Source organism: Oryzias latipes, chromosome 10 (assembly GCF_053564925.1).
Source record: "Oryzias latipes strain Hd-rR chromosome 10, Olatipes_Hd-rR_3.1".
NCBI classification, from domain to species: Eukaryota; Metazoa; Chordata; class Actinopteri; order Beloniformes; family Adrianichthyidae; genus Oryzias; species Oryzias latipes.
The window spans coordinates 13,606,286-13,625,983 of record NC_136246.1 but is presented as its reverse complement, the minus strand read 5'-3'; the positions used below and the strand labels follow the sequence as shown (position 1 = coordinate 13,625,983).

The following is a 19,698-nucleotide window of genomic DNA, read 5'->3' as shown; positions in this document are numbered from 1 at the left end:
GTGATAGACGTCCTGGTCTAGCAGCTACTAGAAGACAGGTTAAGCCTTAAAGGAGCTGAGATTACAAAGCTGTAAATAAAGACAAACTGTCACATAGGAAAAAAAAACACACACACAAAAACTTTAAAAGTATTTTTTTTATGCAATGTAATAAAGAGGCTATTTTTTAGTGAAGCTGAAAGAAGAAATAATTGTAAATCGTACTTTGTCAAATAAAGTAATCAAAAGAAAAGAAAAAACTTACATAATGCTGCTTACAGTTAATTTCCTCAGGATGGCACATGGGGAGATTGCTCACTTTTTGCAATAGTGTAGAGTGTGTAGAGTAAATTATTGTTCACTGTGACACAAAGTGGACAATAAACTCTACCTGAAGCACTTTCCAGCGGTTGTTGAGATGTTCGAGAGCGCGGGCATTCTCCATGGACAAATGTACGTCTGAGATTGCCAGCTGGTGAGCCAGGTCGTTGATGTGTTTCATTCCCTCCTTTACCTGAGTCAGCTCCTCCTTGAACAACTGCAGGAGAAAGATCGAGCAACACATGGTAAACGGAGAGCAAAACATTAAAAATGAACAAAATACTGTGCTAATTAACATAAAATATCAGAAGTTAGCCCAACAATCAGCATTTTTCCATTTTTTCTCTCACTAATCAAATAAATAGTTTCCTAAAGCTTTTAGCTGTGTTGAAGACACAATTAAAGCAGAAAAATCATGAAAACATAAACTTTAAATGAAATTGATGTAAAAGTGCTCTGATGCTTTCAAAAGAAACACAAACAAGCTTTGTCAATATATAACTGGAATATAAGCTTTTAAACTTAAATTCACCATATAATCCTCTTCAGTTTAAGATGCGATTTCACTGTAATCAATCGGCAGTGTGTACACTCTATGAAAGCTTCAGACAAACTTAAATGTGTAAAGAAAGACTTTTATAAAGAATTATTTCCTGTAATAATAGGTAATCAAGTTGTTGGCTCTCAGTGTATATCAAATGAGAAGAAAAGAACAGAAAACGATTTTTCCAAACAGAAATAATGCAATATGCTAACATTAATCATAGCTGAATTTAATCATTATGTTTACTTCCTAAGAATTACTAAAGCTGTGAATGAATCATTTTTCCTCAAAGAACATAAATCAGTTCATTTATTTATTTGTTTACAACAGAAAACATTGTTGGATCTTTATTTGATTGCTTTCTTTTGCACAAACATAGCTAAAATCGGTTTAAAAATGATTCTTAAAACTTGCTTTTCTAATTTAAAAAAAAATGTGAAATATCTCCAATTTAAATATTTAATGTGAGAAAAATCCTGTGATAAGAAGACAGATAAATTCAGGCATATGTTTAATGTGTTGTGTACCGGCGTGTACTTGAGCTGGCATGTGATTGATGGTATCACTTTTATATGGCACATTTATACCATCACAGATTAAATGCACAATGAACCTTGATCATGATGACAGATTTATGCTTTATATTCAGTCATTTAGATGAAGCTTCCCACTTCCTGCTTGGTAGAAAGCTACAGCCTCGATTTCACTAGGATCATGTCAGGTTGGGGGGGACTGGTGAGCAGGAAGGACCCAAAATGCAGAGACGGGAGGCACACGGTTTCAGAGCAAGGGATTTAATCAACTAACAAAAAGCGCTGCCAAGCAGGGAAACAAAACTAAAACTTACTGTGGGCATAGAATGAAGACATGGACATGAGAGTCAGGGAAGAGACATTACATGAGAGACATTAAAGACATTACATGAGACATTAATGACGTTAATGGACCAGCACGAAAGGAAGGCAGAGACAAGACTTATATACAGACAGGATTGACAAGACACAGGTGATCATGATCAGGGCAGATTGGGACCAAGGAAGTAAAACTCAAAAACATGAAAAAACAGGAAACCTTTCAAAATAAAACAGGAAACAGAACTCATACACGACTGAAACAAGACGGAAAGCAAAAACCAATACAAAGAAACCCAAACCATGACAGATCATGGGATTATTGGAAAATATGGACGACAGAATGAGTGACGATAAGCGTCAGAAGCAGTAGTCAATGTGAACTGGATAAAACTATCTTAATGTACGTTTAACTTAAAACAGCAATTTTATTTGGAACATTTAAAAAAGATGCACCAAACTGAAATGAGTGTTTCTGGCAAACATTTTTTCATCAATTTACAGTTATGCTCCTCTCGCTGAACCTTTCAGTCAACTTGGATCACAGTTGGAGGCAAAGGCTGATTATTTATGTGTTTTTAAGTGAATTATCATTTTTAACAATTTTCAGCGGTGGTAAAGGCATGAGATCTGAAGAACATCCATATTTTATTACAAATTACAACATAATTATAGATTTTAGAAAGTAATGATGACTGAATTTCAGACTTTACACAAATTCTATCTCTTGGGGAACAACCCAAGTATTCCTTGGGTAGGTTGAATGCTTGCTTCTGGGACTTTCATCAGTTTATAAGTGTGACAAAGACTCTTCTTATACATTAACATTGAAGCCTGGAAGTTGCAATGAATGAAAGTGTCAGTTAAGGTTCTCATTCATCCAGGTGACGTCTTGAAGTTAAATCTAGGCATCTGGACTTAAGAAGGTCCAGATGATTTTAGATGATTTTTATGCCATGACTCAACTTTAAGATGGGACATTGGATAATAATGTGATCTGAAAGTCTGAAAGGTGTTGTAAGTTGATTTTTTTTCTGTCTTTATTGGGATTCACAGGGAAGTTTCTCAGATGGGTCATGGTGGCTTCTGGATTTTCTGTTAAATGATTGCAGGGACTTCCTCTCCTGCAACATGAATTTGAATTTTTTCTTCTTCTTAACTTTTCAAAAGTGTTGCTAAGGGTTTTGAACCCCAAAAAATCAGCTGATTCCGTGACTTTTTTAAAAGTAAATGGTGCAAAACCCACATGAAAAGTTGCTTCTCTCTGCGTTTCAATCAGCTGATTTACAACGATTGTATAAACGGTTAGTCAAATAGTGCGTGTTATTTAGATGTCTCCAGTGTTAAAAAGTTTTTTGTTTTTTTTTTAACTTTGGTGCAAAACCAAGATGTAAATTACAAAATAAAACGTGTCACTTTTTTTTGCAATTATAAGTTTAAATCTAAATTAGCAGTGTCCCGTTAAATAAAAACAAGGAAAACTTGTATTAAAGAAATTGAGAAGGAACAGTGAAAACTCCCAACTGCCACAAGAACCGAGCCTGACTTGAAACCAAGTGCAGGAGAGAATGTCTTCTCAGCTCAGTCCAGGTAACAATGAAGCTTATTTTCAGCTGTTTTTACCAGTAGTGTCCAAACTGTGTCACCAGTGGCTGAAGCTGCACCTCTTAGTGTGTGCATCCATGTGCAGTGGAGTGAGGCAGCGGAGCACAAAATAACTGACAGGACCTCTCTGACGGCGGAGCTGGTCATGCGCCTTCTCTGACAGCGGTCCAAACACGGCGCTCGCTTATAATGAACAGTGCCGCACAATTACAGGCAGCAGCGGCGCTCCCATAATGACTTCACCAATGACCTGTCATTTGCTGAACAGCATCTATTCACAGAGGATCGTAACCCCTGCCATCTCACTGCAACATTTTGAAGTACTTGTCATCATCTGTCAGATCACAGCGACAGGAAAGAAACAAACAAAACAAACATTTAAAGCAACACAGCACGCTACATGTCTCACTGATTTATGAGTAACACATCACTGCAGCTTTTTCTTTATTTTAAAAAACTTAGATGTCGCAGTTTTGATGTTTGTGTCAGTGAGTCTCAATGCTTATTTAGGAATAGCTTGAGGCCATTTCCGCTAATGATAGAAATAAACAACTCTGCAGGTAAAACCAGTTCATGTCAGATTTGAGGATGATGTTTCTGAAGCCTACATGTATTGAGAGAAAGAAAATGTGTACTGCGGGGTGTTTTGTTGTGTTCACCTTGGTAGCATCAATGTGGTCCTGAAGAGAGTCAATGAAGAGGTCGCCTACAGGCTCCCAGGCATCCCTCACCCCCTCTGCCTGCTCCAGCGCCCCGGCCAGCTCCTCCATGGCCGCCTGGATCTGTAAAAGGCGCTCCAGTGTCCTTTCCATGTGTCTGCATGTTTTTGAAGAATATAAAGTTTAGTTTTGTAACTTTTAATATCTTTCTCATGTCACCTGATTCGTCTTGTAGGGTGGATTCTTTTTTATTTCTCATCTGAGGAACGTGTGTCTGATGCCAAGTTGGTTGGGAGTGTTGCAGACTGACGGCGTAAGTTACTGGAATAAGATGCAACTATTCGTTTGACATGACGAATCTGAAGAATCAAAAGAACTCCACCTGAATGATGGATAACCTTCAGGGATAAACTTTACATACAAGAGTTTTAAATTGACTGAAATGTATGAGGATCAATCAGTGTTTAAAGCCTCTACTAATTTATTTTAGGTGTCCAACAATCAACAGTGTTTCTTTTCTAAATAATTTTTAAAAAAATGTCAACTGGAACCACATAAAAAGTGAAAACGTGTAAAAAAGAAAAAAGAAAAAACTGATTTACATAATTTGACTTGAATTGTCAAAGAAAGCAATAAATCAAACTCTACTTATACTTTAATTAATAATCACTGTATTTAATTAAGCAAATGTGATTTAAGTGACATTTTTGTTTTGTTTTCTGTCTTTTTAATCTATGCATTTCATCATTTCTGTAATGAATTTGATAAATATGTGTAAATTCTTTATTGCTTTGACTACAATGCTTGAAATAAATCAATAAAATCAAAATCAATTATGAATTATAGTTCCTCAGATTTATGTGACAGAGAAAAAAGCAAAATGGTAGTTTCAACTGTCATAGCAAAAGATCATATGGGTTTATTCTCTTTTTAATTACTTGGGAAACAATCGTACAACACATGCATTTGTTGGACGAGAAGCAGATTTAATTATTATGTTTTTATCATTTAAAAAAATTTGATCTTCAATTTTTTGATAGGCCCCGGCAGCCCAGTGACCCTGTAAGGGACAAATAGGAAGAAGATGAATGATCTTCAATTTTCACATTTTTTTTTTTTTTTTTCATTTCTGATCAATTTTAAAAATAAATCATAATTCAAATAACAAAACAGCAAAGTGAAAATGTATGGTCCAATATATCTTTTTCCAACACGGGTTAAATAAATTGCATAAAATGCATCATTTAACTATAAAGTGGGACTTGATTTACATCTTGAAACCATGTCTAACTGTGACCATCCAGTTTCATTAACTCATGTCATATAATCTGTGCTAGAGGTAAACATGTCTGACCTGTGGCGGTCCACACAGCGAGCTGTCAGTTTTTCCCACAGGTCACTGGCCACGTTTGCCTGTTTCCACACAGAACGACTCGCGTTCAAGATTCGCCGACGAGGAGAGACTTCTGCAGACAGATACATGGGGGTTGGATTAAATACAAAACACAAGACTGGGAAAAGTGAGTTATGCAATGCAGCAGAGGGAAGACAGCCAAGGCTTGAGGTTTTTCTTCGTATGAAATAAATAGGGCAAAATCAATCGGAGAACAAAATTGATCAACTCATGTTTTTTTCTCAAACATGGATTTGATAAATTGGAGAACGCTGAAGTATTTCTTGAAAAATCAGCCAACAGTGAGAGCCAAATGTTAATCAAAGAGAGAAAATAAAACTGCAGAAAAAGAGACAAGCACACTATGTTGATAATCCAAGCAGATGACTCTGTGGAGCCAGTAAACTGGAGCTAATTGGTCCTGACCTGGACTCTGTCTCCAAGCTCTGCTCGACACCAGGACAGTTCACCACTAATAACCACTAATGGGAGATTTCACCTGCATGGGCCTTATCAAAGGAACTCAGGGGGCTAGCTCATGGGGAATATGAATGTGACATTTTGGCTGTAACAGCAGTTGGCTCAGCATAGAGAGAGCAGACCTTTTCCATCAGTCAGGGTCTCCTCTGGCTCCTGGAAGGGGTGCTGAGTGAGAAAGGCCTGAGCTGACTCTAAAATGGAGTAGATGAAGGGCCCGCGAGACTTGACATCTTCCATGAACGCCTGGAGATGGACAGAAAGGCAAGAATTAAAAATTTAGACTTTTCTCAGACCAAACTGCTGATTTAGGAGGTAAAGGTTGACAATTATTCAGGAAAGAAAAGTAAGCTAGAAAAACTTTTATATTATTATTATTTTTTGGACAAGCCACATGTGTGATCTCTAAAAGAATTTTTTTTTTTTAATTAGAACAAAACATCAGCTTGTAGCCAAAATGTTTTCTAAAGTTCAAGTGCAGCATGGGTAATTATGACCTATATGTGACGGAGTGAATCGTCTTTTATGCACTACAAAATAAGAAAAGTAGGGAAAAATGCCAGTGGAAAGTTAATTGTTTTATTCTGTTTGAGTTTGCAGAGAAATAATAAAAAAATAGCATTAAAAGTATTTACCTTTTTTATATGATGGCTTTGCTTTAAATGCTTAGCTCTACTACTAGCTAATACTCATAGTATTCATATAAGCTGTTTTGTAGACACATTTAGCCAAAATACAGAGAAAAAGCACGAGTTTTAACCAAAAAAACTGGACGTTAGCAGATGAAGCAGAGAATCTGAGCCTTGCTTTGAAGCAGATGAAGAACAAACATTCCTACCTGCTGGCTCTTTTTAGTTAAATGACCAGAATTTAAGGGAGGAAGCAGATTAATATGGAAGCGTAAAAATAGGATGTATGCTCACAAACTGTTAGAGCTATTTTTTAGTTAGTATTATAACAATCATTTGGTCAGTAGATTCTTTCTTGTGTAAAGGTGAATCCTAAAACCCTTGGGTGGAGCGTTTTGAGGTTCAAACATTGACTGAATAAGAAAACTGGACTGAATGATAGTGACGTCACCCATAGATGTGACCTATTTCCAATTCTGACAAAATAAAGTCAATTCAGTCGCCATTTTTTCACGATACGGACAAAGTCACGTTGGAGCCACATAACATCAGTAAGAAGGGATTTGCCCGAATTGGTCTGAGTCATTGTTTCTATGGCAACCACTCTCACCAATCAGAACTAAATGGTGTATACTTGTATAGGGCTTTTCTACCCTCCTCGAAGTCCCAAAGCGCTTTTTACAGTCACAGTCTGCAGTGGCTCCACTGCCGAACACTGGAGGCAAGGTTGGGTTCAGTGTTTTGCCCAAGAACACTTCAACACGTGTGTGGGCAAGGCGGGAATCGAACCTGCAATCTTCCGATCAGAGGTCGACCGCCCCCACACTGCCGCCCCAGAAGTGAGTGTGTTGGACGGCCACACCCCTACCATTTCAAAGTCGGTTTGGGATAATCTTTCAATCAAACTCTTTGAATGATTGAAGTGAAACCGCAAACTTTTATTGAAGCATCTGATTGGTCAGTTTATAGCTTGTATACAGACAACATTTAAAAACAAATATGATCTGTAAGAACGTGTTTTGAAAGGTATTCGGGTTATTCTGACGAATAGAATGGCTAAGTAATAGCTGTTTGTTTCTAAATAGAAGTCCATGGGATTTTGGCTTCTTGGAGCCAGCATGTACTTCCTATTTGGAACGCGAGGGGGAGGGATCGCTCAGTCCAGTTCTCATATGGTCGACGTGTTCAACTGGAGATGCAGTATTCTAAAAGATCTGGTCATCATCCTTCCAAGCATGAAAGAATCAATTAGCTAAGAGTTTAAATGCTCTGCTGTAACTAAACTTACATTGCAGTTCATGTTAACAGGAGGCCAGACTTTTTAATCAACTTTCTTCCCGTCACTAATCTTTGTTCTTTACAAAACCCATTGCAGGAGTGAGACTTCCTGCCAGAGACATTCTCTCTCTTCAGAGTAATTTATTTAGGTGACGCTTGCCTTCTCAATCCTCTTACAGTATAAAGAGATTACAATTGCTGCTAAAAATCTACAATACTTGTTCGAAATAGTAGGTCATGCAAGTAGGAGAAGAGAACAACAGCCAAGCAGACCTGCTAACACCCAGTGAGAGAGTTAAAGAGAAAGCCTTTATAAAACCCTCACAAACAGCAGCTGCAATAAGCAAAAGCGTGTGAGTTTGGAGGGCTGCTGTGTGAGATAAGATTCCCAGTGCAACAGTCATGAAGTCAACCTGCTGTCTGTCTTTCTTACCTTGCTGTCTGGCACTCTTTCTCCAATTATAAATTTCCCCCCTTAACCTTGCATCCTTCCCTCTTTTCATCCTCTCCAGCTCTCTATTCTTCCCAGTGTCTTTTTAGCTACTTTGCTGCCCAAAGAAGCGCTGAGACATGGATTCCCTCAGCCAGCTGTCATGTTAAAACTTTAATTCCAGCTAAATTTCACACTCAGAGACTTCAACTTTGGTTGGAGGAACATTCAGAGCCAAGCCTTCAGATCAGATTAAGATACATTATGCATAGCATGGGGAAAATCCAGGGTGAGGAAATGGCTTCATTGACTTGGTTAAACCTCGTTGATGGCATTTCCTTAACTCCCTGGATGCTTCCTCTCAATGTGCTTCTGACACAAATGTTTTTTTTTTCTTTTTCTCATTTCACTCCCCTTTCAGGTAAAGGAGATAACTTTCTGCAGCTGCAAAAGTCCCACAGAATCCCTTCACAGTAAGAAGCTGCTTCATTCATCTAAAACACACACACACACACACCCATATCAATCGCAAACACACAATCCCTCTCTGCATTACCATCTTAGATGCATGCATGATTTAAACTTACACTGACATAAAAAACATTCCCATTATCACCTAAATAAATCCACTTAAGATGAATAATTTACATTTAATGAAACATGATGACTGTCCTTAAAAAGAGGCAGTTTTCATCTGTGATTTGCTCGGGAAATCTTGGTAAAACAGATGCTAGGAGCAGCAAAAGAATCACAGAGGAGAAGTGGAGTTTTGTTGGAAGTTAAATAAACGAGAAGAAAGGAAGGTCAGTGACATTTTACTGCATATAAGTGGAAAAGGGTTATTGCAAAATGTCAAAGCGGTGCAAATCTCAAAAATCTCAAATCTCAAAAATGGAAACGGTTTGGTTCTTTGGTAGCATCCTTGCAACGGCGGATATGGATTACAATCTTGTCAACTACCATTGGCTTATCTTTATTTGAAAAACAAACACAGACGTCCCCAGACTCGTCTAAGTTTGTTGAGTTTTAGAGTCACTGATTGGTTGACCTGATTTAGCTGGTTAGACGCCTTTAATGCGTTTTGGATGTAGAGACTAAAAACAGTCGTAAAAACTTGCAAAGCGACATATGAATGCAAGAGTTTTGAACAGAGAAGCCTGAAAAGCACGTTTATGAGCGTTTACATAGACTTTTCATTGGAAATAGCCACTTAAACATGTGTTGCGTAGTTTCATACATTTGATTACAAAGAGTCCCAAGATACTCGCTTCTTTACTGATTTACCAAGGATTTAAAGAGAATCTCTGCTTTTGCAACCTGTCAGACAAGACAAGGATATTTTATTACACAAAAACTTAACTAACCTGTTTATTCTTGCTTGCTTTTTAAATTAGATTGTTTAATTCAATTTAAAAAACTTTACCTCTGACGAGGCCTATGGTGTAGCTGCAACAATATCTGGTGTTTTTTTGGTTGACCATCTTTAAGATTCTGATATGACAAACACATAAACACATTCCTCTCTGAACCACATTGTTTATGAGATTCCCTGAACACAGAGTACAGCATGTTAATTAAAAAGAACTTGACATTTTTTTCTTTATTCCTAAAAACATCCTGGGATTCCTGTAATCATTACACCGTTTGATTTCATAACCCCAGAAGAGGCTTTTATTTTGGACTTTTCAACAAAGGGGAGCTGACATAAAACACTGAAGACTTCAGTCAGCTTGCCAGGTAGAGGAACTCAGTAGCAGGATGAACATATGGTCAGAGCGACTGCGAGTTAATTAGTATAACCATCCTTTTGCAGGTGTTTTCATTGAGCCTGATGCGCCAGATGGTTTGTTGCAAACATTCTCCTGAGAAGTTATTGCAGCCCAAAGATTACATCAAACATCTGTCCATCATTTCCAATAACTTATTCTTCTAATAGATCAATAAAAGATGATTCACTGGAGGAGGAAACTCATCAAAAAAGGACAGAACAGTTACAGTCTATGAAGCTAACAGTGCTGTTTGAGGTTGTTGGTTTTTTTTTGGTAATCTTGCTTTTGGAGAAAAAAAAACATTCTTTCAAAAAGTCCCCTAAATGAAGCCAAATGGCTTAGATCACAGAGCCTTGACCTGATCATATGTGCTTGCTGAAGCATGAAGGATACCTATGTGATCTTGAAAATCCAATTTAAAAGTAGTTTAGTGATTACTGTGTTCAGCTGGCAACAAGCTTCTTAATCCTACCAGCTGCTGGAAGAAGCATTCTGTAAAAGAACTGGTGCAGGAAAGAGTCGTTTAGGGGGTTTTCCTTGAGAAATCATGTCAGTTTGTAAATTTGCAGAAACTGTAAACTGAATTAAAAATGTTATTTCTAATAATAATAATGGGAGGAACATTATGAACCACCTATATTAAAAATAAAAACTGTGGTTAGAAAATAAAAAGTCATCAGTTCAACATCTACAATATAACCAAAGTAAATTAGAAGAACATCTGTCGATGTTTTTTAGTAAGATCAGTTCAGAATGTGGCACATCCACTATTTTGCAGCTTAAAAAAGGTTATAGAGAGTTGCAGCAATAATTTAGAGTTAAAGATGACTTCATATAAATAGTCTGGATTTCATTTTTAACATAAATATGACTTGAACATTTTCCTTTGTTTAAGAGCTTTATGTTTGTTAAACTTACAATAAAAATCTTTTTAATCTCTTTATTAACTGAGAAAGATGAATAAAAGGAATATTGACTGTGATGACAGGGAATTGAAATTAAATCTATTGAGGCAACGGACAGAGAAATTTACCTTTGTTGTTGTATGTTCTCATGTGCAAAAAAGGCAAGGTATATTGGTGTAAAAATTAAAAAAACGAAATAATGAAATACATAAAGAAAAAAGATAAATACAACAGCTTTCCAGTGTAACAGTTCTCATGTTTATGTTCCATTCTGTGACTGGTCAAGAGTTCATCAGTGACGGTACACGAGAAGAAGCTGATTTTGTACCAAGTGCTTTTGGCACACTTAGTTCTGAAACGGCATCTTTACGGGAGGAGATTGAAAATATTGTGTCTGGAATGTGAGGTGTCTGTTGAGAATCTAACAGCCCGCTCCCTGACCCTGGACTGGTACAGGTCCTGAATGGAAGGAAGGTTGGGACCAATAACCCTCTCAGCAGATCTGCTGATTCTCTGCAGTCTATCCCTGACGTGTCTGGTTGCAGATGCAACCCAGACCGTGATAGATGTGGTCAGGACAGACCACAAAAGGGATACCCAACCAAAACCAGATTGCAAAATTTAATGTAGACTTGATGTCTTCTGCTAAAGTTATTTAAATGAATTCAGAATAAAATTAGGAGAGAGAGAAAATAAACCTAAAGATTTAACGCTGTCCTGCTTTAAGCACAGGAAATGATCCGAGAACTGATTTCTCACAGACCTGAGGAAACATTAAGAGATTTGAAAAGCACTTCACCAATGTAAAAAAAAAAAAAGCAGTTTCTGATTGAAAAGTCAGATACTATGCTGCTGCTTAGTCTGAGAGATGAGTTCTACACATACAATCTGATGCTTAAAGCTTTTTCTTATCTCTCTCCAGCAGGAATTTTAGATATGTCTTATTGTTGCACAACTGGTCAGAACTGTTTGCAGTTATGGGTTCGACTGAGGGGGTCCTGTATCACATTGACAAGGAAGCTGCATGTTCCATGTAAATGCCAACAAGTAAATCAAATGTTTTCAAAGTATTATTAAAGAAAACACTATTTCTCTTTTAAGGATGGCATCAGACCTTTTCATTTTTAAGTTTTCATCTTTAGGGAATTATTTTCATAACCAGGATGGAAAAAGTGAAACCGTTTCCCCTTTTATTTTTTTCAATAAATACCGGTACTGTACTACGTGGTGTAAGATACAGACAGAAACAGGCGGCTGACTGTCTACGGTATCCATCTTCAGCATAAAATATAAACTCAGTGCTCAGTATGAACATAATGGGACACACAGGAAATGGGAAACATACATTTGAATGACTATTGGATTACTGACAGGGATTTTAAAGAGGACATTTTTACTGCTTGCAGAACCAGGTGAGAAGCACATATTTTGTAAAATACTCTTTTATTTTAACACATGGCAGCACATTTTATCCATGCAGTCAAAGAAACTCTGACCTATGAGGGATAGACAGCGTGCAAGTCTTTAGTCTGTTAGCACATTTGTTCCTAAAAGGTTTAAAATCTTCTGGGGGGGGTGACACCTGACAGGTCTGTCAGTGAGTCTAACTGATTTTCCATAAAGCTTTACAATCTAATTATGACAAGAATATTACACTAAATGTGTAGTCAGTCTAACTGGCTAAACACCAGAGAAGCTTGTTGTCAATTTTTATTCAAATCACACATCTCAATCGAGTGCTAATATAAAGGATCAAAACTAATCTACAAGTGGCTCAGTATTAATCAGAGTAACTTACTACCAATTTATGAAAGTCTTTCAGAATAATGGCTGCATTTGATAGATTGAGGGTTTGTGTGGGTGTAGCTCAAAATACAACTACAACTAATCCCTCTACCTCATGCCTGAAAAAAGCCTGAATAAAAGGGGAAAAAGAAATCATTGTACATGTCCTACTACTTTCCAGAAAACATTCAAGTCCTGTTGAATAACAACTAATTCTTTTTGTTGTCTAAATCGAGACTGAATTTGTTTTTTTTTAAGAAAACATTTTTAAAGGAAAATTACTATAATGAAGGGTTTAGGAATAAAAATTGATCCCAAAATATTTTTTTCTCATCAAATTGTATTCTAAAAACGAGACTGCAAAACTTTACTATTTCCATTTTCAAATCAACAAATTTGGAAAAAGATTGCTTTAGACTGGAAGTATGAACAACTTCTGGGAATCACTCATTCAACAACTAGTGGTCTCAAATATAGCAGAATTTGTAAAAAATAAAAAAAATGAGCAATCCATACAGTATTGACAGAGACTGGACAATGACTACAAAATCAATATCTAGAAGAGATTAAATAGCTACCAAAAAAAAGACACTTTAGCCACTGTACGGACTCAAAGTGGACTAGTCCAGCTCTCTTCTTCAGAGAGAAAATAAATCCTGCAGTATGTCACTGTGCTCATGTTTCCAAGCAGCTGACTGACACTAAGAACAGAAAAAATGAGGCACTCTACAAACACTGGTTGTGACATCCCTGCACTTGGAAACTCGGAGCTTCACACACATTGTGTAAATCAATATATCTAGCAACATGGTGTTTGTGATATTGCTTCCCTTTGGATGCAGATGTGAAGCTTCAAAGCTGACAGGTGCAGGAACAGGAGTACTCTCAGTCTTCTTCTGCATGACTTTGTGCTCTTGTGGTGCATATGTTAATGGTTTCATTTTAACTGAGTTGGGGAGAAGCTGTCGATCCTCATTTGCAGTGACTTTGCTGAAGAGTGCTGGGATCCGGTTTACCTGGTGGAACTCCCTCTGGTGTTGGACGGCCCCCACATCGCCTCCTATGGGCAGCTGGTCCGACAGCTCCTCGTCCTTGGCTGTCAGCCACTCTATGATCTCCTGAAGGGAGAGCTGCAGCTTCCCACTGTTGTCAGAGAAGGCTTCCAGCCGCGCCCTGCCAACACACACACGCAAACATGCACACACAGAGCTGATTTAGCAAACATTTTCCAACACACAAATCAAATGCTTTTCAGAAGAGTTTTCCAGGATTCATTCTGACACCCAGGACATCAATGAAAAAGGCAAAAATATATATATTATGTTGAAAACTTTAATTTGTTCTTTATTCAATGTATATGTTCATCTTCATCCTTTTTAAATTAGATATTTTAAATGTTGTTTATCAAAAAACTGAAAGTTCCCCACCCAATAAATCCAAAAAGAAAACCTTTGTAGGCTTTGAACTCTAAACCATTCACTGAATTTTGCAGCACCATTTGGAAAAAAAAAAAAAAAACTTAAAAAAAAAACTCTAGGTCACATGTTTTATAATCTGTCAGGAACCAGTCCAGGTGCGCAACCGATTAAAACTGAGATTAAAATGTCTTTTACAAGATTGACCTGGACAGGATGGCAGTAGCACAAATTGATAAGTCAGTTGCAGTTTTTCTTTCTTTATTTTTTAAAATAATTTTTACGATTGATTATCTACCCATAGAGGAAGGAAGCCAACCTAGCTCTAGGTGCTGCTACATAAAATGCTAAGCTGCTACATAAAAAAAAGGTATTTTATTTTGTTAAATTAAAATGTTCATTAAACCTAAATCTTTTTTAAACCCACATGCTATGTTTTTTTTTATTAGATATCGATTGTATGATACTTTAGGTGATTTGGTAAATTTTTACTCTCAACAATTTTGGTTTTATCATACAAATCAGCTTTTTTAGTTTTTAAGTGGATTGTAATGCTTATTCTACAAACCAAAACAACAACCCTAAAATGATATTTTGATCCTTTCACACATTTCTGAGTATTCCTCTAAAATCTTGCACTCTGAGCAGCAGCCCATCCAATCCATGAAAACGAGTGGATTCTCACATTGTGGATTCTCACGTAGATAAGTGAGGAACAGCCCCTTCTAAGAAGAGTCTGCGCTGCCAGCACAGCCCCCAGGCTAACACACAACCACTTTCTCTGCAGAGCTAGCAGTGATCTGCAAACGATCAGGTAATTAGATAAGAGGTTTAAAAATGTGCATCAAATATGATATGAATGGTTATATAGGTTTAAATGAATATAATCCATTCCCAGATTTGACATCAACCAGGAAGTAAAATATTTAGCATCTATAAAAGACCACTGGAGGCAGACTGTGAAATGACGAGTCTATATTGAACAATCAAATTTTATATATAAATATTTTTATTTACAGGCTAGTTTTAAGAACTTTTCGTTAGGCCACATGATTTTGAGCTTACATTTACTTTTAAATATGGTCATATTTTTTGATTGGTTTATCTTTAAGCTTTGCATTGTCCAATTGCCATTTTTACAAAATAAGAGTCACCCATTGCAGAGCATGTCACATGCACTAAACATTGTGAGAACAATAGAAGAGCAGCAGTATGATGGCAATGGCATTTTGGAAGTTGAGTGAAGAGAAGAAGATCTAGAAGATAAAGACCGTGTTATGTTACTATGCAATAGCCATGGGAAGAAGAAAAAACACAGATGTTTAGGAAGAAAAATCAGCTGGGTTATGTGTCAAAAACAAGCTGCAAGAACTTTAATACCATGGGGCTGCAAGAAATAAATGATGTTATTGTGTTCTGGCAGCCCTGGAAGAAAAACACATCTTACTGTTGTTGCAAAATATAAACCAGCATTATGTTTTGAGAACTTTGGACCACTGTGTCTGCAATATAAATGTTTGAAGCAAAGGTATTGCTGCTACAAATTGAAAAATAACTTAAAAGAGCACAGATACTTGCCTAAAAGTTGGATACTTGTGGTATGTGAACACAAAGATCCACATGAAAAATGCCGACACAGTCATTCAGAACCAGTTTTATGAAAAACCTAAACCTAAATACAAAATTGATCATCAGATAATGCAGAAAAATGGGTTTAAGAAGATTTTGTGTCCAAAAGCAAAAAAAATGTTCTGTTAATAACAACAGAAAAATAAAATATGTTTTTAAAAACGTGGATACAATATTTCACTGATTTTAACTGTTTAACCGAAATCCAGATTGTTGTCACGGCCAGTGTTATTTTCTTAAGGTAAGTCCTTATTTTAATATTTTAGATGTACATAGTCATGAGTTGTGATAGAAGACAGCACTTTAGGGTTGTAAATACAACACAATTCTAAAATGTTTTTTTAATGAGAATCTATACAGCTGGCTTGCATAAGAGAAACTGTAAAAAAACAAAACAAAGAAATGTTTATTTTACTAACATTTCAACAAAATGTAGTCCAAACGTACACAAAAACATCATGATTTACTTCAGGCTTTGGACATGCAACTTTTTCAGTTGTTATAAGAAGCTAACAATTTTTTCACACTTATCCAATATCTTTTTACTTTCTGACAGACTCGTGTTATTTTTTTCACGAAGACACTTGGAGGTAATTTAAAATAATTCAAAATAATTTTAAGCTTCACTGTATTACTTTCACTTCAAGGTTTGAATATTGTGTTGTTTTAAATCACTTTGAATGACATACAGCAGTAAAACACAGATTTTTGGATCATTTCAAAAGTTGAAACCAATCATTTTTGCTTCATTCGAATTACCCCTGTAGTTTTGGGGCCCATCTGGATTGAGGCATGTCTCTTTTGATTGGTAGAGTCTTTACTGACAGTCCTGTAACTCCATAAATTACAGTTGTACTGTTCAGAGGTGGGAGCTACCATCTTCTCCATGCATGGAAACACATGCGCAAACACCCCTGTGTTCTTGCTGGTCTGTTTGATGGCGTGTCGGAAGCACTCACACATGACCGCAGGCGGCGGGACTTTGGGGTGTTCATTTCACAGTGGTAGACCTGTCGACCATGTACCACAAGCCTGCCTTGTTTAAGTAAATGGGTAAACTGATCAGTCCCTCAAGCAGGCTCATGCAGAGCGAGGTGTGATCCAGATCAACTTCACAATGTGTTGACATTTTATTGATGATCTAAGGGTTGTGTAAATGTTTAATACATTGTATGTGTGGACTGCACTATGTATTGATTTGATTGTTACTGTTAAAAGCCCCTAGTTATCCTAATTGATGTTAATTATAGGTAAGGCCCAGAAGGAAGAGCCTACTGTGTAAATGTGTCGACTCTGGACTCAGTGGGAAACTCCACGAGATCAGAGCAGCTTAACAGTTAGCAGCTACAGTCACTGAAACAGCTGATAGCTGTTGTAACCTCAAAAACTTTAGTAAAGGATGAACGTTTGACCAGACTGAGTTGCACATCCACTGTTGTCATTAGGTTCATGTTATTTGAGTTTGTATCATTCTGTCCATGTTATTTACATAATTACAAAACAGAACTCTTTGGCTATGAAACTTGATTGTGTTTAGCAAAGGGATCAGAGGTCCCTGAAAGGGGAGCCGGTTTAGCTCGTGCTGGTTTGCAGCACCTTCCGTCCGTGTAACCAGGGTTCAACTCCGGGCTGCTCCCTGTTCCCTTCTCTACTTCTGTGCCGATCCCAAGCCCGGTTGCTTTGAGAAGGTTGCATCAGGAAGGGCATCCAGCGTAAAACATTGCCAAGTTTACCATGCGACTCATTTGCTGTGGCGACCCCTGATGGGAAAAGCCAAAAGGGAATCAACAACTACATCTGAGGTCCCTAAAAGACCCATGACCTGGGGAGGCTTGTGACACTCAGGACCAATCTGACAATGTTTGTTACAAACGCAGACTGACACAGGCATCCACTGTTTTTTCTTAGAAAGCTACTTTGCTGCAAATCAAGCTTCGCAGAGCATCCCCCTCCTCCAACGTGGGGGGGAGGTGCCCAGCATATTCTCTATGTCCCAAACAAGCTCAATTTTTAAACTGCATTTTTTTGGCTGCTCCTGATTCATGTCAGTTTGAAAACAGAAATATTCAAAAATGCAAATTGAATCTTGTTTTTTCTATGTATGTCCCCCATCATCAGAAAAATGCCACAAAAAAAGCTTAAATTCACCTAAATACAACTTTCATTGGAGTGGGTCATTAATAATTTAGTCACAAATAAAGACACTTGATTGTCAGATCTTTTATACCAATGTATAGTTTCTAGCAGAGATCCTTCAACATTGTTCTTGGACTTTTACATACAACTTTAGACATTTAGCAGCAAAGTAGAAGTGTTAAAAATCAGCTTTTTTAGAAAAAAATTAACAAAGCTGGACAACACCTAAACCAAACCCAGTTGAAATCCTATACACCAAATATATCATCACATAAGAAACCTGCAAGTGGTCAATCATTACCTCTATCAGTGACAGACACAGGATTGTCATTAAAAGGTGAAAGAGAGCAAGAGGTTATCACTGCAAGTTTGAAGCAGGAAGCTACAAGACAAAGAAACAAAAACATTGTATATACTTGCCACCTGCCACCAGAATGAGAGACGCTAGCGTGAAGCTCTGCTTTTAGTGGCACAGCTGGCAGTGAAACAAAGAGAGCGCTGGGAAAGTTTCCCTGTTTATTTTAATTATGTACGTCACAGCGTTGCACCTATGGTTGGACCTGCAAAGGACAAACCCACAGCACATTGCAACACAGACGAGGCAGCGTGGAAATACAGTGAAAAAACCAGTGTTACAGCCTTTTTTCCATACAACAAACAACATTTAGATTCCAGATTTAGTCAAATAGGGAAAACTGGAGTGATGTGTCACAGTAATAAAAGTCTGTTGAGGAAATGTAATTCTTCCAAAGAAAACATTTTCAATTGGATCAACAAAATGTCAAAAAAGATCTAAAGGCTGTAAGGATTGCAATGGTTTAAAACCACCAATTTACTATCTCAAAGTTCTCGTATTAGGCTGCTATCTTCAGAAATGCCATATTGGAGACAGATAAGTACTTCAAGTCAACGTTCTCCAAACTGAATTTGGCACAGATGAGTTCTGACACATGGGAGATTAGGTAACACTTCAGGGAATCCAGTTGTGGTAAGCCATGTAAGAATTGCTTTAGGACTCACAGGGGAAAAATACAGAGCTGTAAGCTGTAAGAGTACATGACAGAATTGATACCCTGCTGTGTTTAAACGTTTGCCAGAAAACCTGAGTGAAGCAGACCATGATGTCCTTTAGCCTTTTGTTACGCCCTTAAGCCCCTACTCACTGTGGTAATTGAATCATGAGAGAACTGTTTTCCCCCTGGCCACAGAAAAACAGCCTTTCAGTCCGTAGCAGGTGTGAATACAGACACACACACTTAAGATGGATTGAAGGGAGGCTTCTGTCCTAAGTTGGAGCAAACCTAGGCCTCATATATTCCTCCATTAGGGCAGCTTCAAACCAAGAGCCTCAATACTTTGGTAAAAAAACAAGTGTAAAACTAACTATACTCATCTGCCGCTTTATTAGGTTGCTAGTACCAGGTTGGATCCCCTTTTGCTATAGGAACTGCCTTAATCCTTTGTGGCATAGATTCAACAAGGTACTGAAAACATTCCTCAGAGAGTTTGGTCCATACTGTCATTCTCAGAACCACGCAGTTGCTGTAGATTTGTCGGTTTTGTCATGTTCAATAAACTAGTCTGAAATGATTTCAGCTTTATGACATGGCGCCTTACCCTACTGGAAGTAGCCATCAGAAGATGGTACACAAAGGATGGACATGGTCTGTAACAATACTCAGGTACGCTGTGGCGTTGTAACCATGCTCAGTCGGTATTAAGGGGTTCAAAGTGAGCCAAGGAAATATCCCCAACTCCATTACACCCCAATTCTGACCCTTCCATCTGAATGTTGCAGCAGAAATGGATACTCGTCAGAGCAGACAACATTTTTCCAATCTTCTATTGTCCAGTTTTCTCTTGTTCAGACCATTCTCTGTAAACTCCTGAGAT

General features: G+C 37.5%; 1 protein-coding gene across 5 annotated transcripts in view; it reads right to left on the bottom strand.

Annotated features, from left to right (window-relative positions):
- The window catches only part of drp2 (dystrophin related protein 2), a 259,938-nt gene that overhangs the window by 58,660 nt on the left and 181,580 nt on the right, over window positions 1-19,698 (bottom strand). For 4 of the 5 annotated variants that reach the window (XM_023959017.2, XM_023959019.2, XM_023959018.2 and 1 more), the window contains 5 exons: window positions 13,642-13,798; window positions 5,955-6,075; window positions 5,314-5,425; window positions 3,960-4,116; window positions 371-517 (listed from right to left, as the gene is read on the bottom strand). In XM_023959017.2, coding sequence (XP_023814785.1) covers window positions 371-517; window positions 3,960-4,116; window positions 5,314-5,425; window positions 5,955-6,075; window positions 13,642-13,798 — 694 coding nt within the window. Of the gene's footprint in view, window positions 1-370; window positions 518-1,691; window positions 1,818-3,959; window positions 4,117-5,313; window positions 5,426-5,954; window positions 6,076-13,641; window positions 13,799-19,698 lie in introns of those variants that run through there. The other variant, XM_023959021.2, reaches the window with a different exon arrangement.